The sequence below is a fragment of the Thalassophryne amazonica genome, chromosome 13 (genome assembly GCF_902500255.1).
Source record: "Thalassophryne amazonica chromosome 13, fThaAma1.1, whole genome shotgun sequence".
Lineage (NCBI taxonomy): Eukaryota > Metazoa > Chordata > Actinopteri > Batrachoidiformes > Batrachoididae > Thalassophryne > Thalassophryne amazonica.
In genome coordinates, this window is record NC_047115.1 from 2,016,335 (window position 1) to 2,041,779 (window position 25,445).

The 25,445-nt window shown below is 44.3% G+C and overlaps 1 protein-coding gene across 1 annotated transcript in view; it reads left to right on the top strand.

Annotated features, from left to right (window-relative positions):
- LOC117523796 (echinoderm microtubule-associated protein-like 6) overlaps nt 1-24,583 on the top strand; it is a 135,963-nt gene extending 111,380 nt beyond the window's left edge. The window contains exons 28-41 of the mRNA XM_034185408.1: nt 5,999-6,074; nt 13,724-13,853; nt 14,057-14,155; nt 15,758-15,931; nt 16,815-17,023; nt 17,745-17,902; nt 19,906-20,020; nt 20,530-20,718; nt 20,811-20,983; nt 21,227-21,389; nt 22,475-22,578; nt 22,661-22,814; nt 23,500-23,600; nt 23,877-24,583. Coding sequence (XP_034041299.1) covers nt 5,999-6,074; nt 13,724-13,853; nt 14,057-14,155; nt 15,758-15,931; nt 16,815-17,023; nt 17,745-17,902; nt 19,906-20,020; nt 20,530-20,718; nt 20,811-20,983; nt 21,227-21,389; nt 22,475-22,578; nt 22,661-22,814; nt 23,500-23,600; nt 23,877-23,901 — 1,870 coding nt within the window. The 3' untranslated portion in view covers nt 23,902-24,583. The remainder of the gene's footprint in view (nt 1-5,998; nt 6,075-13,723; nt 13,854-14,056; nt 14,156-15,757; nt 15,932-16,814; nt 17,024-17,744; nt 17,903-19,905; nt 20,021-20,529; nt 20,719-20,810; nt 20,984-21,226; nt 21,390-22,474; nt 22,579-22,660; nt 22,815-23,499; nt 23,601-23,876) is intronic.
- Nucleotides 24,584-25,445: the final 862 nt, after the last annotated feature.

Here is a 25,445-nt window from a genome sequence, read left to right on the forward strand (position 1 = left end):
GTCACATGATTACAGCTGGTCACATGATTACAGCAGTCACATGATTACAGCTGGCCACATGGTTCAGCGGTCACATGGTTACAGCTGGCCACATGGTTCAGTGGTCACATGGTTACAGCAGTCACATGATTACAGCTGGTCGCATGATTACAGCTGGCCACATGGTTCAGCGGTCACATGGTTACAGCAGTCACATGATTACAGCTGGCCACATGATTACAGCTGGCCACATGGTTCAGTGGTCACATGGTTACAGCAGTCACATGATTACAGCTGGTCGCATGGTTACAGCTGGCCACATGGTTCAGCGGTCACATGGTTACAGCAGTCACATGGTTACAGCAGTCACATGGTTACAGCTGGCCACATGATTACAGCTGGTCGCATGGTTACAGCTGGCCACATGGTTACAGCAGTCACATGGTTACAGCAGTCACATGGTTACAGCTGGCCACATGGTTACAGCTGGCCACATGGTTCAGCGGTCACATGGTTACAGCGGTCACATGATTACATCTGGCCACATGGTTCAGTGGTCACATGGTTACAGCAGTCACATGATTACATCTGGCCACATGGTTCAGTGGTCACATGGTTACAGCAGTCACATGGTTACAGCAGTCACATGATTACAGCTGGTCGCATGGTTACAGTTGGCCACATGGTTCAGCGGTCACATGGTTACAGCAGTCACATGGTTACAGCTGGCCACATGATTACATCTGGCCACATGGTTCAGTGGTCACATGGTTACAGCAGTCACATGATTACAGCTGGCCACATGATTACATCTGGCCACATGATTACAGCTGGCCACATGATTACATCTGGCCACATGGTTCAGTGGTCACATGGTTACAGCAGTCACATGGTTACAGCTGGCCACATGATTACATCTGGCCACATGGTTCAGTGGTCACATGGTTACAGCTAGTCACATCGTCACACTGTCACAAAAGATTAGTTACTTTCATTTTCTTATATTCGATTACTCTGTAGGGGGTGTGTCTTGCGGGAGTCATGTGACTAATTCTTTGTAATGTCAGAAGCTGCATGAAAAGACAAAACTGCAGACATTATGGAGGACTTTTGTGTTTTTGTACGTGTGTTTTCTGAAGTGTCCTACTGTGGTTGTGTCCCTCTGCTGGCCAGGGGATCCAGGTAACACTTGTCTATCCACCTACCTGTCTGTCTCTGTCTGCCCATCCATCTGCCTGTCTGTCCACGTGCATCTCTGTTGTCTGGTGGTTTTGCATGTTTCTTTCACCTGGCAGCTGTGGACATCCACAGGTGTGTGTGTGTGTGTGTGTGTGTGTGTGTGTGTGTGTGTGTGTGTGTGTGTGTGTGTGTGTGTGTGTGTGTGTGTGTGTGTGTATGTGTGTGTGTGTGTGTGTGTGTGTGTGTGTGTGTGTGTGTGCATGTATGTGTGTGTGTCTGCCTGTATGTATGTATGTATGTATGCGTGTGTATGTATGTATATGTGTCTGTATGTGTGTATACAACCCCAGTTCCAATGAAGTTGGGACGAATACACCACAAAGACAAGATATTTAATGTTCAAACTGATAAACTTTATTGTTTTTGTGCAAATATTTGCTCATTTTGAAATGGATGCCTGCAACATGTTTCAAAAAGCTGGGACAGTGGTATGTTTCCCACTGTGTTACATCACCTTTCCTTCTAACAACACTCAATAAGTGTTTGGGAACTGAGGACACTAATTGTTGAAGCTTTGTAGGTGGAATTCTTTCCCATTCTTGCTTGATGTACGACTTCAGTTGTTCAACAGTCCGGGGTCTCAGTTGTCGTATTTTGTGCTTCATAATGCGCCACACATTTTCAATGGGCGACAGGTCTGGACTGCAGGCAGGCCAGTCTAGTACCTGCACTCTTTTACTACAAAGCCACGCTGTTGGAACACGTGCAGAATGTGGCTTGGCATTGTCTTGCTGAAATAAGCAGGGACGTCCCTGAAAAAGACGTTGCTTGGATGGCAGCATGTGTTGCTCCAAAACCTGGATGTACCTTTCAGCATTGATGGTGCCATCACAGATGTGTAAGTTGTCCATGCCATGGGCACTAACACACCCCCATACCATCACAGATGTGTAAGTTGTCCATGCCATGGGCACTAACACACCCCCATACCATCACAGATGTGTAAGTTGTCCATGCCATGGGCACTAACACACCCCCATACCATCACAGATGTGTAAGTTGTCCATGTCATGGGCACTAACACACCCCCATACCATCACAGATGTGTAAGTTGTCCATGCCATGGGCACTAACACACCCCCATACCATCACAGATGTGTAAGTTGTCCATGCCATGGGCACTAACACACCCCCATACCATCACAGATGTGTAAGTTGTCCATGTCATGGGCACTAACACACCCCCATACCATCACAGATGTGTAAGTTGTCCATGTCATGGGCACTAACACACCCCCATACCATCACAGATGTGTAAGTTGTCCATGCCATGGGCACTAACACACCCCCATACCATCACAGATGTGTAAGTTGTCCATGCCATGGGCACTAACACACCCCCATACCATCACAGATGCAGGCTTTTGAACTTTGCTCTGGTAACAATCTGGATGGTCTTTTCCCTCTTTTGTCCGGACGACACGACGTCCATGATTTCCAAATACAATTTGAAATGTGGACTCATCAGACCACAGCACACTTTTCCACTTTGCGTCTGTCCATTTCAAATGAGCTCGGGCCCAGAGAAGGTGGCGGTGTTTCTGGATGTTGTTGATGTTTGGCTTTCACTTTGCATGGTAGAGTTTTAACTTGCACTTGTAAATGTAGCGACGAACTGTGTTAACTGACGATGGTTTTGTGCTGACTGAGGGATCAAAGGTCACGGGCATTCAATGTTGGTTTTCAGCCTTGCCGCTTACATGTAGAAAGTTCTTCAGATTCTCTGAATCTTCTGATTATATTATGAACTGTAGATGATGGAATTCCTAAATTCCTTGTAATTGAACGTTGAGAAACATTGTTCTTAAACTGTTGGACTATTTTTTCACACAGTTGTTCACAAAGTGGTGATCCTCACTCCATCTTTTGGGGATTTTCCTTTTCTACCCACTCATGACACTCACCTGTTTCCAATTAACCTGTTCACCTGTGGAATGTTTCAAACAGGTGTTCTTTGAGCATTGGTGATGTAACACAGTGGTAAACATACCACTGTCCCAGCTTTTTTGAAACATGTTGCAGGCATCCATTTCAAAATGAGCAAATATTTGCACAAAAACAATAAAGTTTATCAGTTTGAACATTAAATATCTTGTCTTTGTTTTGATTTGATTTGATTTGATCATTTATTTAGTCCCCATGGGGGCAATTCAGGTGCAGTCAGCAGTAAAAATTACATTACATTCATAAAACCACATCATACAAATTCATAAAAACATAAAAACATAAAAAAACATAAAAACACAGCAGAATAAATATATAAAACCAGAGCCCAGAAATAAGGTGCGAGTCAGTATAAACTTAAGTGCAACAGTGAGTCCTTAGGTGTTATTTAGGAGAGCAATGGCTGTGGGAATAAAAGAGTTTTTTAGTCTGTTGGTTCTACATCTGGGCATTACCAGGCGTCTGCCCGAGGGCAGAAACTTAAATTGTGGGTGCAGAGGGTGTGCAGAATCGGCCATAATTTTCCTGGCTTTTGACACAATCCTTGTTTTAAAAAGGTCCATGATGTCCGTGCACTGAGGTCCCACAATTTTACCACATTCCTTGACAATATTACAAAGATGATTGCGATTCTTAAGGTTCAATAAGTTAAGCCAACACAGGAAGGAAAAGGTTAACACAGACTCCACAAAGCAACTGTAGAACATTTTCATGAAGACACCATCTACATTATAATTCCTACGTTTTCGCAGAAAGTGCATTCTCTGATGAGCCTTACTGCACACTGCATTAACCTGCAATTCAAAAGATAATTTATTGTCAGTTTGGGTGCCCAGATACTTCTAATTCTCAACAACATCTATGGGCTTCCCATCAATGGACATATGATTCAGAACAGGTGGTGTTTTCCTGAAATCAATGTGCATTTCTTTGGTTTTATCCACATTTATATGTAGAAAAGATGAATGGCACCACTCTAAAAAGTCCAGCAAGACCAAGCTATGGTCTGTGGAGTCATCACCGTGCAAAAGGGACAGGATGACTGAATCATCTGCATATTTTATGATATGATGATTATCATGTTGGCTTTGACAGAGATTAGTATAAAAAACAAACAAAGGGGATAAAATGCAGCCCTGAGGGACTCCAGTGGATGATACAACAGCATCGGAGAGAGTTTCATTAACTCTGACTCTCTGCGATCTGTTTGTTAAAAAGTCAATAATCCATAAGATTAAGCCAACATCAGTATTCATGTCTCTTAATTGCTCTGCCAGTACATATGGTTGTATGCAGTTAAAAGCAGAGGAGAAATCAATAAACAACATCCAAATAAAGGTATTTGCACCTTCAAGATGCTGCAAAGCCAGATTGAGTAAAGTGGAGATCGCATCATCCACGCCCCTTCCAGATCTGTATGTGAACTGGAGTGGATCTAACACTCCCTGTGTTTGTCTTAAAAGCTCCTCTTTAACAATTTTCTCAAAAGTCTTCATAACAAGAGATGTTAGTGCTATAGTCCTGTAATCGTTCGGTTCTTTAGTTGACTTATTTTTTGGTATTGGAACAATTGTTGAGGATTTCCAAAGGGAGGGTACTGTGCGGAGTTCCACTGAACAAGAAAAGATGTGGCAGAATATATCAGACAATTGCTCTGCACAGTTTTTTAATACCCTTCCCCCAATACCATCAGGCCCTGAACTTGTCCTTTCCTTAACACTTTTAAGGTGCTTAAGGACCACACCTCTATCAATGGGTAAGTTAATGTTGCTGGGCTCATCATTCTGAAGGACACACAATTTGTGATTAAAATTCAGGACATTAAATTGATTATAAAAAGTATTCAATTCATTTGCAAAGACCACATCTGAAGGAAACAGGTTAGTGCTCAGAACACCAGAGCTTGATTTTGATTCCATACCTAACATAGATTTCATTCCCTTCCAAGATGAACGTAGATTTCCTGAGGTAAAAAGGCTTTGCACTTTGTTCTTATGGTCATTTCTAGCTCTTTTAATATTTCTTTTGACCTCTTTCTGCAATATGTGATACATAGACATATCCCCTCCTTCAAAGCATTTATTTCTCTGTATTATTGAGTCTCTAACATCTTTAAAGAACCAGAATTTGTTGTTTGAGAGGGAACGAAATGATCTGTGAGGGATAGTTATATTTTCACAAAACGAGATGTAGGCAGACACTGTTTCTGTAAGTTCATCAAGATCTTTGCAGTTGTCTTTAAAAACATCCCAATCTGTGCAATCAAGGCACTCCTGGAGGCACTGAATGGAATCTGTGTTCCACACAGGCGCTGTGCGTCTCTCTGCTTTGACTCTCTTAAAGAGAGGTTGGTAATAGGGCACAAGGTGAATGACGTTATGGTCGGACGACCCTAGTGGCGCTCTGTGGTGTATTCAATTGAATATAGGTGGAAGAGGATTTGAAAATCATTGTATTCTGTTATTATTTACATTTTATACAGTGTCCTAACTTCACTGGAATTGTGGTTGTATATGTGTGTCTGTATGTGTGTCACCTTCAGCTGATGGTTTCATGCTTTAATCCCGCTGAGCTTTGTTTTTTTTCACGCTGCCTCTTGTGGTTCGACTGTTTTACGGTGCGTCCATCTGTCTCGCTGACTTTGGACACGTTTTGAAATTGAGGCTTTTATGTTTACCTTCAACCATAAAGAAGAAAAATAAATTTAACAAAGATGTAAAAAAAAACTGTAAATGTCAGATGTCTGTCTGTCTGTAATTGGATGAGGACGTTGTGATATAATCAAGTTCCATTTCAGTAATCAGTCTACTGATTAATAATCTGATTGATCCTTCAGGCCTCCAGTGAGTCGAGCAGCACCGGTGCCGGAGAAACTCCAGAAGAACATCTCCAAGAAGAAACAAGTGGTAGAGGTGTGTCTGTGTCTCCTTCTGTCCCTCCGTCATTCTGTCTGTGTCTCCTTCTGTCCCTCTGTCTGTGTCTCCTTCTGTTCCTGGTATTCTGTCTGTGTCTCCTTCTGTCCCTTTGTCATTCTGTCTGTGTCTCCTTCTGTCCCTTTGTCATTCTGTCTGTCTCCTTCTGTCCCTCTGTCATTCTGTCTGTGTCTCTTTCTGTCCCTTTGTCATTCTGTCTGTGTCTCCTTCTGTTCCTGTCATTCTGTCTGTCTCCTTCTGTCTGTCCTTCTGTCCCTTCGTCATTCTGTCTGTGTCATTCTGTCTGTCTCCTTCTGTTCCTGTCATTCTGTCTGTGTCTCCTTCTGTCCCTCCATCATTCTGTCTGTGTCTTCTTCTGTTCCTGTCATTCTGTCTGTGTCTCCTTCTGTCCCTCCATCATTCTGTCTGTGTCTCCTTCTGTTCCTGTCATTCTGTCTGTGTCTCCTTCTGTCCCTCCATCATTCTGTCTGTGTCTTCTTCTGTTCCTGTCATTCTGTCTGTGTCTCCTTCTGTCCCTCCATCATTCTGTCTGTGTCTTCTTCTGTTCCTGTCATTCTGTCTATCTCCTTCTGTCCCTCCATCATTCTGTCTGTGTCTCCTTCTGTTCCTGTCATTCTGTCTGTGTCTTCTTCTGTTCCTGTCATTCTGTCTGTGTCTCCTTCTGTCCCTCCATCATTCTGTCTGTGTCTCCTTCTGTTCCTGTCATTCTGTCTGTGTCTCCTTCTGTCCCTCCATCATTCTGTTTGTGTCTCCTTCTGTTCCTGTCATTCTGTCTGTATCTTCTTCTGTTCCTGTCATTCTGTCTGTCTCCTTCTGTCCCTCCATCATTCTGTCTGTGTCTCCTTCTGTTCCTGTCATTCTGTCTGTGTCTCCTTCTGTCCCTCCATCATTCTGTTTGTGTCTCCTTCTGTTCCTGTCATTCTGTCTGTATCTTCTTCTGTTCCTGTCATTCTGTCTGTGTCTCCTTCTGTCCCTCCATCATTCTGTCTGTGTCTTCTTCTGTTCCTGTCATTCTGTCTGTATCTTCTTCTGTTCCTGTCATTCTGTCTGTGTCTCCTTCTGTCCCTCCATCATTCTGTCTGTGTCTCCTTCTGTTCCTGTCATTCTGTCTGTATCTTCTTCTGTTCCTGTCATTCTGTCTGTGTCTCCTTCTGTCCCTCCATCATTCTGTCTGTGTCTCCTTCTGTTCCTGTCATTCTGTCTGTATCTTCTTCTGTTCCTGTCATTCTGTCTATCTCCTTCTGTCCCTCCGTCATTCTGTCTGTGTCATTCTGTCTGTCTCCTTCTGTTCCTGTCATTCTGTCTGTGTCTCCTTCTGTCCCTCCGTCATTCTGTCTGTGTCTCCTTCTGTTCCTGTCATTCTGTCTGTGTCTCCTTCTGTCCCTCCATCATTCTGTCTGTGTCTTCTTCTGTTCCTGTCATTCTGTCTATCTCCTTCTGTCCCTCCATCATTCTGTCTGTGTCTTCTTCTGTTCCTGTCATTCTGTCTGTGTCTCCTTCTGTCCCTCCATCATTCTGTCTGTGTCTTCTTCTGTTCCTGTCATTCTGTCTATCTCCTTCTGTCCCTCCATCATTCTGTCTGTGTCTCCTTCTGTTCCTGTCATTCTGTCTGTGTCTTCTTCTGTTCCTGTCATTCTGTCTGTGTCTCCTTCTGTCCCTCCATCATTCTGTCTGTGTCTCCTTCTGTTCCTGTCATTCTGTCTGTGTCTCCTTCTGTCCCTCCATCATTCTGTTTGTGTCTCCTTCTGTTCCTGTCATTCTGTCTGTGTCTCCTTCTGTCCCTCCATCATTCTGTTTGTGTCTCCTTCTGTTCCTGTCATTCTGTCTGTATCTTCTTCTGTTCCTGTCATTCTGTCTATCTCCTTCTGAAACCTCCATCATTCTGTCTGTGTCTTCTTCTGTTCCTGTCATTCTGTCTGTGTCTCCTTCTGTCCCTCCATCATTCTGTCTGTGTCTCCTTCTGTTCCTGTCATTCTGCCTGTGTCTTCTTCTGTTCCTGTCAGTCTGCCTGTGTCTTCTTCTCTTCCTGTAATTCTGTCTGTCTCCTTTTGTCCCTCTGTCATTCTGCCTGTGTCTTCTTCTGTTCCTGTCAGTCTGCCTGTGTCTTCTTCTCTTCCTGTAATTCTGTCTGTCTCCTTTTGTCCCTCTGTCATTCTGTCTGTGTCTCCTTCTGTTCCTGTCATTCTGTCTGAGTCTCCTTCTGTCCCTCTGTCATTCTGCCTGTGTCTTCTTCTGTTCCTGTCAGTCTGCCTGTGTCTTCTTCTCTTCCTGTAATTCTGTCTGTCTCCTTTTGTCCCTCTGTCATTCTGTCTGTCTCCTTCTGTTCCTGTCATTCTGTCTGAGTCTCCTTCTGTCCCTCTGTCATTCTGTCTGTGTCTCCTTCTGTCCCTCCATCATTCTGTTTGTGTCTCCTTCTGTTCCTGTCATTCTGTCTGTATCTTCTTCTGTTCCTGTCATTCTGTCTGTGTCTCCTTCTGTTCCTGTCATTCTGTCTGTATCTTCTTCTGTTCCTGTCATTCTGTCTGTGTCTCCTTCTGTCCCTCCATCATTCTGTCTGTGTCTTCTTCTGTTCCTGTCATTCTGTCTATCTCCTTCTGTCCCTCCGTCATTCTGTCTGTGTCATTCTGTCTGTCTCCTTCTGTTCCTGTCATTCTGTCTGTGTCTCCTTCTGTCCCTCCATCATTCTGTCTGTGTCTCCTTCTGTTCCTGTCATTCTGTCTGTGTCTCCTTCTGTCCCTCCATCATTCTGTCTGTGTCTTCTTCTGTTCCTGTCATTCTGTCTATCTCCTTCTGTCCCTCCATCATTCTGTCTGTGTCTTCATCTGTTCCTGTCATTCTGTCTGTGTCTCCTTCTGTCCCTCCATCATTCTGTCTGTGTCTTCTTCTGTTCCTGTCATTCTGTCTATCTCCTTCTGTCCCTCCATCATTCTGTCTGTGTCTCCTTCTGTTCCTGTCATTCTGTCTGTGTCTTCTTCTGTTCCTGTCATTCTGTCTGTGTCTCCTTCTGTCCCTCCATCATTCTGTCTGTGTCTCCTTCTGTTCCTGTCATTCTGTCTGTGTCTCCTTCTGTCCCTCCATCATTCTGTTTGTGTCTCCTTCTGTTCCTGTCATTCTGTCTGTATCTTCTTCTGTTCCTGTCATTCTGTCTGTGTCTCCTTCTGTCCCTCCATCATTCTGTTTGTGTCTCCTTCTGTTCCTGTCATTCTGTCTGTATCTTCTTCTGTTCCTGTCATTCTGTCTGTGTCTCCTTCTGTCCCTCCATCATTCTGTCTGTGTCTTCTTCTGTTCCTGTCATTCTGTCTATCTCCTTCTGTCCCTCCATCATTCTGTCTGTGTCCCCTTCTGTTCCTGTCATTCTGTCTGTGTCTTCTTCTGTTCCTGTCATTCTGTCTGTGTCTCCTTCTGTCCCTCCATCATTCTGTCTGTGTCTCCTTCTGTTCCTGTCATTCTGTCTATCTCCTTCTGTCCCTCCATCATTCTGTCTGTGTCTCCTTCTGTTACTGTCATTCTGTCTGTGTCTCCTTCTGTCCCTCCATCATTCTGTTTGTGTCTCCTTCTGTCCCTCCATCATTCTGTTTGTGTCTCCTTCTGTTCCTGTCATTCTGTCTGTATCTTCTTCTGTTCCTGTCATTCTGTCTGTGTCTCCTTCTGTCCCTCCATCATTCTGTTTGTGTCTCCTTCTGTTCCTGTCATTCTGTCTGAGTCTTCTTCTGTTCCTGTCATTCTGTCTGTGTCTTCTTCTGTCCCTCCATCATTCTGTCTGTGTCTCCTTCTGTTCCTGTCATTCTGTCTGTATCTCCTTCTGAAACCTCCATCATTCTGTCTGTGTCTTCTTCTGTTCCTGTCATTCTGTCTGTGTCTCCTTCTGTTCCTGTCATTCTGTCTATCTCCTTCTGAAACCTCCATCATTCTGTCTGTGTCTTCTTCTGTCCCTCCATCATTCTGTCTGTGTCTCCTTCTGTTCCTGTCATTCTGTCTGTGTCTCCTTCTGTCCCTCCATCATTCTGTCTGTGTCTCCTTCTGTTCCTGTCATTCTGTCTGTATCTCCTTCTGTTCCTGTCATTCTGTCTGTGTCTTCTTCTGTTCCTGTCATTCTGTCTGTGTCTCCTTCTGTTCCTGTCATTCTGTCTGTCTCCTTCTGTCCCTCCATCATTGTGTCTGTATCTCCTTCTGTTCCTGTCATTCTGCCTGTGTCTTCTTCTGTTCCTGTCAGTCTGCCTGTGTCTTCTTCTCTTCCTGTAATTCTGTCTGTCTCCTTTTGTCCCTCTGTCATTCTGTCTGTGTCTCCTTCTGTTCCTGTCATTCTGTCTGAGTCTCCTTCTGTCCCTCTGTCATTCTGCCTGTGTCTTCTTCTGTTCCTGTCAGTCTGCCTGTGTCTTCTTCTCTTCCTGTAATTCTGTCTGTCTCCTTTTGTCCCTCTGTCATTCTGTCTGTCTCCTTCTGTTCCTGTCATTCTGTCTGAGTCTCCTTCTGTCCCTCTGTCATTCTGTCTGTGTCTCCTTCTGTTCCTGTCAGTCTGCCTGTGTCTTCTTCTCTTCCTGTAATTCTGTCTGTCTCCTTTTGTCCCTCTGTCATTCTGTCTGTCTCCTTCTGTTCCTGTCATTCTGTCTGTGTCTTCTTCTGTTCCTGTCATTCTGTCTGTGTCTCCTTCTGTCCCTCCATCATTTTGTCTGTCTCCTTCTGTCCCTCCATCATTCTGTCTGTGTCTTCTTCTGTTCCTGTCATTCTGTCTGTCTCCTTCTGTCCCTCTGTCATTCTGTCTGTGTCTTCTTCTGTTCCTGTCAGTCTGCCTGTGTCTCCTTCTGTCCCTCCATCATTCTGTTTGTGTCTCCTTCTGTTCCTGTCATTCTGTCTGTATCTTCTTCTGTTCCTGTCATTCTGTCTGTATCTTCTTCTGTTCCTGTCATTCTGTCTATCTCCTTCTGTTCCTGTCATTCTGTCTGTCTCCTTCTGTCCCTCCATCATTGTGTCTGAATCTCCTTCTGTTCCTGTCGTTCTGTCTGTGTCTTCTTCTGTTCCTGTCATTCTGTCTGTGTCTTCTTCTGTTCCTGTCATTCTGCCTGTGTCTTCTTCTGTTCCTGTCAGTCTGCCTGTGTCTTCTTCTCTTCCTGTAATTCTGTCTGTCTCCTTTTGTCCCTCTGTCATTCTGTCTGTGTCTCCTTCTGTTCCTGTCATTCTGTCTGAGTCTCCTTCTGTCCCTCTGTCATTCTGCCTGTGTCTTCTTCTGTTCCTGTCAGTCTGCCTGTGTCTTCTTCTCTTCCTGTAATTCTGTCTGTCTCCTTTTGTCCCTCTGTCATTCTGTCTGTCTCCTTCTGTTCCTGTCATTCTGTCTGTGTCTTCTTCTGTTCCTGTCATTCTGTCTGTGTCTCCTTCTGTCCCTCCATCATTTTGTCTGTCTCCTTCTGTCCCTCCATCATTCTGTCTGTGTCTTCTTCTGTTCCTGTCATTCTGTCTGTCTCCTTCTGTCCCTCTGTCATTCTGTCTGTGTCTTCTTCTGTTCCTGTCAGTCTGCCTGTGTCTTCTTCTCTTCCTATCATTCTGTCTGTGTATCCTTCTGTCCCTCCATCATTCTGTCTGTCTCCTTCTGTCCCTCTGTCATTCTGTCTGTGTCTCCTTCTGTTCCTGTCAGTCTGCCTGTGTCTTCTTCTCTTCCTGTAATTCTGTCTGTCTCCTTTTGTCCCTCTGTCATTCTGTCTGTCTCCTTCTGTTCCTGTCATTCTGTCTGTGTCTTCTTCTGTTCCTGTCATTCTGTCTGTGTCTCCTTCTGTCCCTCCATCATTTTGTCTGTCTCCTTCTGTCCCTCCATCATTCTGTCTGTGTCTTCTTCTGTTCCTGTCATTCTGTCTGTCTCCTTCTGTCCCTCTATCATTCTGTCTGTGTCTTCTTCTGTTCCTGTCAGTCTGCCTGTGTCTTCTTCTCTTCCTATCATTCTGTCTGTGTCTCCTTCTGTCCCTCCATCATTCTGTCTGTCTCCTTCTGTCCCTCCATCATTCTGTCTGTGTCTCCTTCTGTTCCTGTCATTCTGTCTGAGTCTCCTTCTGTCCCTCTGTCATTCTGTCTTCTTCTGTTCCTGTCAGTCTGCCTGTGTCTTCTTCTCTTCCTATCATTCTGTCTGTGTCTCCTTCTGTCCCTCCATCATTCTGTCTGTCTCCTTCTGTCCCTCCATCATTCTGTCTATGTCTTCTTCTGTTCCTGTCATTCGGTCTGTCTCCTTCTGTCCCTCTGTCATTCTGTCTGTGTCTTCTTCTGTTCCTGTCATTCTGTCTCTGTCTCCTTCTGTTCCTGTCATTCTGTCTGAGTCTCCTTCTGTCCCTCTGTCATTCTGTCTGTGTCTCCTTCTGTTCCTGTCAATCTGCCTGTGTCTTCTTCTCTTCATGTAATTCTGTCTGTCTCCTTTTGTCCCTCTGTAATTCTGTCTGTGTCTCCTTCTGTTCCTGTCATTCTGTCTGTCTCCTTCTGTCTGTCCTTCTGTCCCTCCGTCATTCTGTCTGTGTCTCCTTCTCTTCCTGTAATTCTGTCTGTCTCCTTCTGTTCCTGTCATTCTGTCTGTCTCCTTCTGTCTGTCCTTCTGTCCCTCCGTCATTCTGTCTGTGTCTCCTTCTGTCCCTCCATCATTCTGTGTGTGTCTCCTTCTGTTCCTGTCATTCTGTCTGTCTCCTTCTGTCTGTCCTTCTGTCCCTCCGTCATTCTGTCTGTGTCTCCTTCTGTCCCTCCATCATTCTGTCTGTGTCTCCTTCTGTTCCTGTCATTCAGTCTGTGTCTCCTTCTGTTCCTGTCATTCTGTCTGTCTCCTTCTGTCCCTCCATCATTGTGTCTGAATCTCCTTCTGTTCCTGTCCTTCTGTCTGTGTCTTCTTCTGTTCCTGTCATTCTGTCTGTCTCCTTCTGTCCCTCCATCATTCTGTCTGTATCTTCTTCTGTTCCTGTCATTCTGTCTGTGTCTCCTTCTGTCCCTCCATCATTCTGTCTGTGTCTCCTTCTGTTCCAGTCATTCTGTCTGTGTCTCCTTCTGTCCCTCCATCATTCTGTCTGTGTCTCCTTCTGTTCCAGTCATTCTGTCTGTGTCTCCTTCTGTCCCTCCATCATTCTGTCTGTGTCTCCTTCTGTTCCAGTCATTCTGTCTGTCTCCTTCTCTCCCTCCATCATTCTGTCTGTCTCCTTCTGTTCCTGTCATTCTGTCTGTGTCTTCTGCTGTTTCTGTCATTCTGTCTGTGTCTCCTTCTGTCCCTCCATCATTCTGTCTGTGTCTCCTTCTGTCCCTCCATCATTCTGTCTGTGTCTTCTTCTGTTCCTGTCATTTTGCCTGTGTCTTCTTCTGTTCCTGTCAGTCTGCCTGTGTCTTCTTCTCTTCCTGTAATTCTGTCTGTCTCCTTTTGTCCCTCTGTCATTCTGTCTGTGTCTCCTTCTGTTCCTGTCATTCTGTCTGTGTCTCCTTCTGTCCCTCCATCATTCTGTCTGTCTCCTGCTCTTCCTGTAATTCTGTCTGTGTCTCCTTCTGTCTTTCTCCTTCTGTCCCTCCATCATTCTGTCTGTGTCTCCTTCTGTTCCTGTCATTCTCTCTGTCTCCTTCTGTCCCTCTGTCTGTTGTCCTGTTCACCTGTTTGTTTGTTTGCTTGTTTTGTGTCACAGGACCTGATCCTGGATCACGTGTTCGGTTTTCGAGGTTTCGATTGTCGTAACAACCTGCACTACCTGAACGATGGCGCAGAGATCGTCTACCACACGGCCGCCACGGCCATTGTCCACAGCCTCAGCACCGGTAACCATGGCGACACTCTACCCTCCCACTCATAATCCAGATGTGTAGTTTCAGTGATAACGTATTGATTATAGATTGATTAGGCGTCAGCGTCAGATGAAGGTTTTTCAGTAAAATGTGTGTGAGCTGTCTCGTGTGCACCAGGAATCAAGCCTGTGACCTTTCAGACTGGAATGATGTGTTTGTGTCTTCACGGGCTGCAGGAACTCAGAGCTTTTACCTGGAACACAGTGATGATGTCCTCTGTCTGACCGTCAACCAGCACCCCAAATTCAAGAACGTCATCGCCACGGGACAGATCGGTACTGTGCACACGTGCATGTGTGTTTTCTCCACTGACCCGTCTTCATTAAACTGTGCTGTGCTTTTCTTTGTTTCTCAGTTTGGCTGCTTAGTTTTTTCCGCGAACTTGTCGACTCGTGTTCAAACATGAATGAAAATCAAATGTTTGCATAACTTCAGCATCAGACTGTTTCACAGGACTTTGCAGGATTTGCTCTTGAGGGGAATGTGGGAGTTCTTTAGGAACTAGACCCTGAAGGCTGTCAGGGACTGTGTGTCCGTGGAGGACATGGAAAGGACTTTTGGACAAAAGTTAGATTTGTGCTAAATGTGGAATCAGAAGAAAATGATCCGATTCAGGTCACTGCAGCTGCTAATGTGAACAGAGCCAGCCAGTGGGCGTGGCTATCCATGTATGTTACCCACGCACATCCATGCACCCTGAGCCTGGTTCTGCTGGAGGTTTCTTCCTGTTAAAAGGGAGTTTTTCCTTCCCACTGTCGCCAAGTGCTTGCTCACAGGGGGTCGTTTTGACTGTTGGGGTTTTACATAATTATTGTATGGCTTTTGCCTTACAATATAAAGCGCCTTGGGGCAACTGTTTGTTGTGATTTGGCGCTATATAAATAAAATTGATTTGATTTGTCTCTGCTGTCATGGCTGACATTGGCGTGTTCCAGACAACTCACTGCGGCTTCTTTTTGTGTGTGTGTACATATTTTTTGGCTGGCCAAAAAAACCAGAACTCACCACCTCCCCATCAGGAGCGACACCCTGAAACCCAGAACCACTCTGTCCACAGTCTCTGAAGATTCAGAAGTTAACTGATGAAGATGAGATGAAATGAAATGAAAAACAAAACAAAACAAATTAAAATAAAAATATTATGACACAAAATACCTGAAATAAGAAATAATTCTGTAACAAAAATAGTTCTGTTTTCATAGATTTTCTATGTCCCACCGTATCACGTTAAATTACATTATAAATGACTTTATAATTGCAGGAAATCAGTGATTGATGGATGTCACGTTGTCGTCCTCCGTCCTCAAAAAACACGCAGTGCAACTCGCGACATAAACAGCAAAATGATATGATCTTAAAAGTGAGGAAGAAACAAACGTTCAGTGAGCACAGCCACAATCCACATCCTGATGTTGAAGCCTGTGGACCTCTGTGACATCATAAAGGGAAACTGCATCCCCAACAAAGGAAGCATGAACCAGCATCCTCTGCAGGTGTGCAGAGGATGTCCCTCTGCCTCCCTCCACTGGGCGGTGGCGGTAACTACAGCTATAACAGCTGTTAGGTCAGAGATTTCAACGTCAACAATCAAAATAAAACTTTGTATTTTAGGCTTTCAGAACATAATATTTGTGATAGAAGTGGGAACAGGTCCATGTTGGTGGAGTTCAGAGGGCTGGTCCTGGTCTGGGTCTCAGGGTCTCTGCATACTGCATCCATCCCTGTAACAGCTCTGTTTTAGTCCTGGTTTTGGTTTCTACATTTCCCCTCTTGTTTCTGTCTCAGTGTTGTTCTTTCTCTGACTCTTTGTGGCCTTTATGACATCACACCCCATTTTCCTCTCTTCCTGTGTGTGACTTCTCATTCCCTCGGTGCAGGCGGCACGCCGTCCATCCACGTGTGGGATGCGATGAGTAAGCAGACTCTGTCCATCCTGCGCTGTCCTCACATTAAAGGCGTCGGCTACGTGAACTTCAGTGCCACGGGAAAGCTGCTGCTGTCTGTCGGAGTGGAACCTGAACACACCATCACCGTGTGGCGCTGGCAGGAAGGTCAGACTGATGGATCTCTGCTCCCATTAGGGGGCGCTACAGCAGATCAACGTCTCCATCACAACTTGTCCTCTGAGTCTTCCTCTGTCTCACCAACCACCTGCATGTCCTCCCTCAGCACATCCATAAACCTCCTCTTTGGTCTCCCTCTTCTCCTCCTGCCTGGTGGCTCCATCCTCAGCATCCTTCTCTCTATATACTCTGGGTCCCTCCTCTGCACATGTCCAAACCATCTCAATCTCACCTCTCTGACTTTGTCTCCAAACTTTTTTTTCCTAAAAATTAGTGTTGAGGAAAGCAGAATCTACCACCATCTGTCCTTGATACCATATCTACCCATTACTTCCTCATCACCTCTGTTCCCTTCACCAACATGCCCATTGAAGTCTGCTCCTATCACCACTCTTTCATGCTTGGACACACTCTCCACCACCTCATCTAACACACTCCAGAAATCATCTTTCTTTTTCATCTCACAACCTACCTGTGGGGCATATGCACTGATGATATTCATCATCACCCCTTCAATTTCCATCTTCACACTCATCACCCTGTCAGACACTCATTTAACCTCCAACACACTTTTAAAATACTCTTCCTTTAAAATGACCCCAACACCATTTCTCTTCCTGTCCTCACCATCATACAACAACTTGAACCCCCCTCCGATGCTCCTGCTCAGCATATCAGCCAGCTCTCTCCCTTTACCAGTCAGACTGACAACATTCAAAGTCCCAGCTCTCACTTCCACCCTTCCAACTTTCCTCCTCTCCTGCTGCTTCGGAACACGTTCTCCTTCTCCTCTTCTTCTTTGCCATGAAACCTGAATCACCAATAAGCAAGAACATTAAAAATACGATTAGCAGCCTTGTTTGCTCTGCAGGATCCAGGGTGTGCAGTAAAACCGGACATCCGGACCGGATCTTTGTGGTGGAGTTCCGTCCAGACTCAGACACACAGTTTGTGTCAGTGGGAATCAAACATGTGAAGTTCTGGAGTCTGGCTGGGGGAGCGCTGATGTACAAGAAGGGCATGGTGGGAACGCTGGAGGACAGTCGCATGCAGACAATGCTGTGTGTCGCCTTCGGCGCTGTGAGTTGGTGCTCATAAACACAACTGAACCACGACTGAAAACATCAGCAAACATTGCAAACCCCTCAGAACATTTTCAAAGCCTTTATTCTGTGAGACTCTATGAGCCTTTACGTGTTTGCACCAATGTAAGGATTTATTGATTTTCATCATTTTAAATCTCCAAAACAGAGTCGATATTATGCCCGTTGTTGGTTTTCCATCCTAGTTTGGTTCTGTTTCACACACAAACATGACGTCACATGACCAACAGGGATGAGACGTATTGGATAGTTTAGGTGGTGCCATCAACACTGTAAGATCCCAAAGATGAAAATAAATACGAAATAATCGTTATTCTGACTGACAGCAGGTCATTGCTTCTTATGTCTTGAATTTAAATATCACAAATAATGTTAAATCACGCGATGACCTTCCAGATGTTTGCTGGTATGTTTGTTTTGACTTCAGCTTTCTGTCCTAAATATTTTGGGTCCGTGTGTTTGGACGTCTTACACAGATGTGAGTTAGTATGTATAAATGTGATCACAGCGTTCGCTCTGAGCTGCTAACAGCAGAGTCGCGTGATGCTCTCTTCGCTCCAGCACGCTAACACTGACCATTTCTCAGTGATTTAGCTATAGCAAACTGAGGCACTGCTTCTGCAGCTGAGATGTAAAATAAGAACATTTAGGTTCAGAGAAGCAGTGACGTGTTCCATATTCACCATCTGTGTTTGCAGAATAACCTGACCTTCACCGGTGCCATTAACGGGGATGTGTACGTGTGGCGTGACCACTACCTGCTGAGGGTAGTGGGTAAAGCCCACACCGGGCCAGTCTTCACCATGTACACCACGCTGAGAGACGGACTCATCGTCACTGGTGGCAAAGAGAGGCCGTGAGTGAAGCTTTACAAATGATAAACCACAGAATGATATGGCTGCGACGCTGCGCGCGCTCTGATTGCCTGATTACTGGTCTGATATTTTCCCATATCAGACTGGTTTCCATGACATTCTGTCTGAAACGCCTGTTTTCTTTACAAACCAGGAAGCTAAACACGCAATTAGAAAAAGCAAGTCGGACATGAACATACTCCATAAATATCTAAACAGCATTGAAAAAACACACAGATTGAAAGTTTACCAGCTGACATCCAGACCATCTGTTGGCAAGTTCTTCATGGAGGTGAAGAAAACAAACAAGCTCAACACTGTCAGCAGCGTATTCAGGTGATACTGTAAGTTTACATGTTTATACGTATAACAGCCATGTAATAAATTATTAACCTCGCTTGCTCGGGTTGAACGAGGAGATATCAGACCTGGCTGTGCTCGGTCCGTACTAACACCACATCGGTCTGATATTTCCCCGTACAGACCTCGCACTTGGTTAATAATCCTTTAGTATCGTCTGCATACAGTCTGATGTAGCTACACACACAAAACACACCAACAAAACTACTACTGGTCTGACTGGTAGTACTGGTACACCATCTTCTGCTTTATGGTCTCTGTTATTTTTAACTAATATTGACTTTATGTTGTTTCCCACTAAACACAATCTGGAAATGCACTTGGCCATCTTTAATGTGCAAGTAAAAAATGATAATGAAATGATAATTTCCCAGTTGATGTTTTGATTCAATAAGTCAAAACCAAAATGCAAATGAAATTTATTCCATTTTCTCAAACAAAGCCCAACACATAGGCTGATTTTAAATATGTTTTAAATGTTTTAAGGCGATCTAGATTATTTACTCTAAACTTGTGGTAAAATGTGTTTGAGGTGTTTCTGTTGGTTAAAATACAAAAGTTAGTTTAAATGATTAAATGTAAATTTTTGGTGTTTCTGGTGGTGGGTTTCGTATTGTAATCGTGTCATCACCTTGCTGATTCGTCACCATTTATTTTCCTCACGTATCGAAAATCAGCATCTCCAAATCTGAGACCATGGTCCTCCTTTTCCAAAAGAGGACCATGGTCTCAGATTGGATTGTCCTCTCTGGGTTAGGGGACAGTTATTTCTCCAAGCAGAAGAGTTTAAGTATCTCAGGGTCTTGTTCACGAGTGGGGGTTAGAGCAATACGTGGATCGGGCGGCATCTGATGTTTTATGGATGCTGGACTGGTCCATCGTGGTGAAGAAGGAGCTGAGATAGAAGGTGAGACTCTTGATTTACCAGTGGATTTATGCGCCTACCCTGACCTGTGGTCATGAACTTTGGGTAATAAAAAAAAGAATATGGTTATGGAAACAAGTGGCAGAAATCAGATTCCTCTGTCGGGTAACTGGACTTAGACCCTTGGACAGGGTGAGAAGCTTGACTATCCAGGAGGGACTCTGAGTAGAGACGCTGCTTCTTCATATCGGTTCAGGCAACCAGTGAGATTGCCCCCTGGTGGTCTCTCTCGGGAGGTCTTCTAGACACATCCAAGTGGGAGGAGGTGCCGGGAAAGACCCAGGACACAGTAGAGGGATTATATCTCCCAGCTGGCTTGTGAACACCTCGGGATCCCCAAAGGAAGAGTTAGAGGACTTGGCTGAGGATAGGGAAGTGTGGGATGAGATGCTTGGCCTACTGTCACCACGACTTGGACCATTGGCAGAAAATGAATGAATGAATGAATGAATGAATGAAGGTATTGCAAACAATAGTCATGACTCAGCAAGATGCTGTCACAAAGCTGCTTCAACTAGACCAAAAAATTGTTACCACACGAGACACACTAAGTCCTACAGTTTGACATGTGTCCTGTTCGTCAGTCTGGAAACGGTCGCTGGCACAAGAACCTGCTCAGAATATCAGCAGCCGTCTTTGCACTTACGCTTGCTGTGTTACGGCGGTGTTCACCGTGTGGCACCAGGTCCTACAGTCAAAGTGTGTGTTTGTGTGTGTCAGGACAAAGGAGGGTGGTGCTGTGAAGCTCTGGGATCAGGAGATGAAACGCTGTCGGGCATTCCAGCTGGAGACGGGACGGCAGGTGGAGTGTGTCCGATCTGTCTGCAGAAGCAAGGTGAGAACTTTTAATTCAATTCAGAGCTTTCATTTTTATTGATGTTATCTTTGATACTAGGTACTTGGTACCAGATCTCATTGAAAGATTCTTGGGTCCTGCAGCGGGACCCAAGAATCCTCCAAAGAGACCTGGTACCAAAGATATCCAGTCGTTGCCTTGGGGTCACTGGTTCAAGTCCAAGTTTGACAACCAGACAGTAAGACAGGAAGCACCAGAACCCTAAAGACTTGGACCTTTGTTTTCTTGCACATATATCAGCATCAACAAACACCTCTGACGTCATGACTCCATCAGCTGACAGAATCAGATGTACGTTAATTGTAAGACCACTGAGCTCCAGGTGCAGTGGACGATGGACGTGCCTCCTCCGCCACATAAAATTAGCACCACGTCAGTCTGATGAACACTTAAAACCACAAAGTTTGTAATTTTAGACTCATACAAGTATTCAAGAACAAATGAGGTTGTGGTGTCACAGGTCTTCATACGTCCATCCTCTTCATCAGGGTAAGATCCTGGTAGGGACAAAGGATGGCGAGATCATTGAGGTTGGGGAGAAGAACGCAGCGTCCAACCTGCTCCTGGACGGTCATTCTCGGGGAGGAATCTGGGGTCTGGCTGCTCATCCCGCTAAAGAGCTCTGCATCAGTGCCAGCGAGGACGCCACCATCCGGTTGTGGGACCTGACTGACAAAGTAACACCACCATCCCAAATCATCCACCTTCACGTGTCTGCGTCCTGCGTTCTGTGGTTGATTCTTCTTTCTCTGCCTCGTCATTTCTGCAGAAACTCTTGAATAAGGTTTGCATCGGCCACGCCGCCTGCTGTGTCAGCTACAGCGCAGATGGAGAGATCTTGGCAGTGGGGATGAAGAATGGCGAGCTCCTCCTCCTCCTCGCCAACTCGCTCAAGATCTGGGCAAAGAAACGCGACCGCAGCGCTGCCATCCAGGATATCAGGTAGAGAAAGAGATGAATGAAACCTGTTCAGATGGTTTGTCTCCAGTCTGACTTTGTGACGTCAAAAAGCCAAGTTCACACAAACGAGGTGACACATGAACAGTTTGGTAACATATTATTATGTCGGACAGTGTTTAATGTAAATCTATGATCTCCGGTGAGGAGCAGACGGTTGTGTGTTTTTGATTTGTTTCACCTGATCCAAGCTGAAGAACCGCTCAGGTCCTGGTTCGTTCACTGCAGGTTCAGTCCAGACCGGCGGTTGTTGGCAGTGGGTTCCTTTGAGGGCACGGTGGATCTGTACGACGTGAGCAGCGGTCCAAGTCTGAGCCGCCTGGTTTACTGCAGCGACATCCCTGCGTTCATTCTGCAGCTGGATTTCTCAGCGGACAGCTGCTACGTTCAGGTACCTTGTAGGATCCGAGGGGTCGTTGTTTCAGATCTGTTCTCACATTGTCCTGTACACCTGAAACTTATATTGACAGAAAGAGGAGAGTAAGAATCTCAGAGTTGTCATGATGTGGAGGTGTGCACTACCAGACAACGGTCCGTGATGTGAGGGTACCCACACCACGATTTCTGTCCTTTTTTTACACCTTTGGTTTTAGGCAGTATGGTGTTTTAACTTTTTGTAACTTTTGTTTGCCGTGAACTGTCATAAAATTGATACCACCATAGGTGAGGCTTTTTAATTTTAAAAACATTCCACCTAAAACTGAAGGTGCAAAAAAACAACAAAATTTGTGGTAACAGACTGTGACCTGGTAGTGCACACCTCACCTCGAAAACATGACAACCCTGAGATTCTTCCTCCAGAAGCTCCCCTCTTTCTGTCAATATAAGTTACAGGTATTTAGGACGACATGTGAACTGGAACCCCCCAAAAAAACTTCTCAGGCTTCAGTTCCCACAATAGTAACTGTTGGACTGGTTTGTACTGTCCAACCCAGGCCAGCAGGTGGTGCTGTGCAGAAGAATTTAGCAAACCTCATTCACCGAGGCTAAAAGACACTTGGGCCAGCGCTCAGGTTTCAGCCTCGTGGTTCAAGTACCTGCCTTCTATTCCGGAGACTGAGTTTGAGGCCAGAGTCGGGCGGCACAAGTTGGCTACACCAAAACAAAACCTTCTGGATGAAAATTCTAGGAGGCACATTAACGAGACAAATTAAGAAACAATTCAGGATTGAAATAAAGTGGCCTTTTAGTGACAAATGCAAACCTGAACCTGTTTTATTTTCTTCTTATTTTCAACAAAATTCATTCATTCCTGTTTAGGTTTTATTTTTTAAGTTCTTCCAGTTTCTCTTTTTATGTTAAATAAACAAACACAAACAAAGCAAAAACATCTGCAGCTTTTATTGTGACTGACTGTTTTTGGGAACATGCAATTTCTGTTCTAAACCATAAAATTAAAATAAATTTTGTTGGGGGGGCAGAGGCCCCGCCCACCTGTGAAGTATTTGCGGTAGATTTTGTTGTGTGTGACTTCAGGTGTCGACGGGAGCGTATCAGCGTCGGGTGTTTGAGGTTCCTTCAGGGAAGCCGGTGAGCGACCCATCCGTCATCGACAGGATCACCTGGGCCACCTGGACCAGGTAGGACTCACTGCGGCCGTGACGCTCAGCTCGTAACCTGAGGCTGTAATAATCCCACGGTGCCTCTCTGTATGCCCCACAGCATCCTGGGAGATGAAGTTTTGGGGATTTGGCCACGAAATGCTGACAAAGCCGATGTGAACTGTGCCTGTGTGTCGCACGCCGGCCTCAACGTGGTCACCGGTGACGACTTTGGACTGGTCAAACTGTTCAGCTTCCCCTGCACAGAGAAGTTTGTAAGTCACTAACAAAACAAACAAACAAACTCAATTTCTGTGCTCCAACTGCAAACAAAATGTGAACCCCAGAAAAAAACTACATTCTGGAAAAACACTTTTTCTAACTACTCAAAGTGTGAAGTTGATTGAAGTGATGAGCAAAAGGTTAGAGGTCTGGGACCAGATGGCCACAGGTTCAAACCCTATAACAGCCTCACATATGTGAACTAGACTAAACCAAACTCTGTGTATTTTCTGGAATTTAAACTCTTAAATATGATCCAGATTTAATAAGATCCAGATTTTTGTTAAATATGATACAGCTTTTTAAATAAATAAATAAAATTAATATCCAGATTCTTTTTTAAAAATATGATCCAGATATTTTTGAAATACGATCCAGATTTGTGAAACATTAACCAGATGTGTTTAATATGATCCAGTTGTTTAATGATGCAATTAAAAAAATATGATCCAGATTTTTTAGATATGATCTGTCATTTTTCATGAGATTAAAGGCAACATTTAAATATCATCTTTGGCTCTAAAATATAAGAATTTATATTTTTTGTTCCTTTAATTGTTACATAATTTATCAATAAAATAGACTTTGGTCATTAAAAACAAAGTGGTATAAATATTGTTTGATAAACATAATTTTGGTGAAGATGTTTGTAAACAGTAAATATATGTATGTTGGCAGGCGAAACACAAACGCTATCTCGGACACTCGGCTCATGTGACCAACATCCGATTCTCCCACGACGACAAATACGTGATCAGCACAGGAGGAGACGACTGCAGGTAAAACTGATCACTGATCAATAATCAGATTCTCTTGAAGATTCATGAAAAACATGACTGAGTTGATTATTTGGAGGAGGCTCACAAAGCCCCGCCCACACTCACATGGCCCAATCACAGCAGACCTGACATGAATTCTTGGTTCCAGTATTTTACAGAAGTAAAAAGGCAGAAACTGTTTTCTTTACGTCATCTGTTAAGCGCTAGCGAAGCGTGCTAATGCTAAATGGAGCGTTATCGAGTCTGATCATATTAATGTCTGCATCTCTGTTCCAGCGTCTTTGTGTGGAAATGTCTCTAAACTGAGACAATTCTGCCATCTAGTGGATGCCTCAACTCAAAGCACCTCAGCAGCACTACAAGTGGATCTGAGAGGGAATCGGACCCCCAACCTCCTGGACAGCACAGAAGAAGGACTCAGTTCTAACTACAGAAAAACTGATGGGTGGGGTTTTGGACCACAGCGGATCCGCCTTCTGTTCGAGCTAAACGTCAGCTGATCTTAGCAACACTCTCTTGTATTAGCATGTTTGCTAAAGTGAGAGTCGGTAGCATTCACGTTTGGTTCTTGTGTTTTAAACTTAAATATTTGTCCTGATGGACTAAATGACCCTGAATGCAGCATAGAGCATTGAAAAACCCAGTGACTTAAGATGCCACGCCCTCTTTGTCTCCCACCTGCCCTGCCGTCACCATAGTGACAGCCAGACGTTCTAACCTATGCCCACCAGCAGAGGGTAGTCACAGTTCTCACCATTAACTCATCACTTCTTTATGATGTCAAAAGGTGAAAAACATTAAAGAAAGAAAAATACTGAGGCAGATTCACATCAAATCACCCTTCACACAAAGAAGCTCCACCCCCTGCTCTGTCAGCTGCTAGAGGGCGCCATAACACAAACATCTCATTTTATTATGTTATTAAAAAAAACAGCATTTTAATATGTTCTGGCTCCGCCCCTTATTTTAGATCCACCCACTCAAAAAGAAAATGTTGGATTGTTTTATGAGTTCCAAACATTTTAAAAACGTTTAACGAATGAAAATCAAAGATGTGATCCAGACATCAAGAATCAACAGTTAGCAATCACATCACAATTTTTACAAGCGCTGAAGGAAACGTGTCGGAAACATTATGAGATCTTTACCATCAAACTGGTGGCAGTTTTTTTTTTGCGACCTCATGGCGACATGATGGTTGAACGTTTCGTGTTCTGGCTGTGAACGCAGCGTTTTATCTTCTGGTGCTACAATCACATGACAATCAGGAGAAGCATTCCAGTGACGGGTCAAGGTTCTGATTCGGTTTCACTTCCGCTGGACTGAACCTGGGTTCAATTTCCACAGTCTGAAGTGACAACTGTTTCAAAGGAGGATGAGTGAAGCTTTGATTTGAATCACTGTTTATTTCAAAGAGCTTTTTTCTCTTCTTTGTCTCATCACACTTAAGTGCCTTTTTTTAATCTTTCTTCAAGTTTTTTTAATCCGTAATTTCTCGTTTTTTTGTTTTTTACTTTGGTGCTACACTGAGAATGTCCAAACTTTTATTCATCAAATGGAAGGAAAAGAAAAATTTATATACTCATTATTTTGTTGTTTGTTTGTTGCTGCAGTTTGTTTTTTTTTTGCAAAAATAGCAGTAAAATACAAAACGCTACAAAAAAAAAATCTCATCAGTTTATACCAACAAGAAAAATCTAATTCGGCTCTGAAACTTCTTTTTTTACATTGACTTTCATACACAAAGTTTTTGTGCAGCAATAAACTTAATTATAACGAATTTCATTTAAAGTCATGCTCATTAGTTTGTAAACTTTTACTAAATTTGAGTTCAGCGAAACTAAC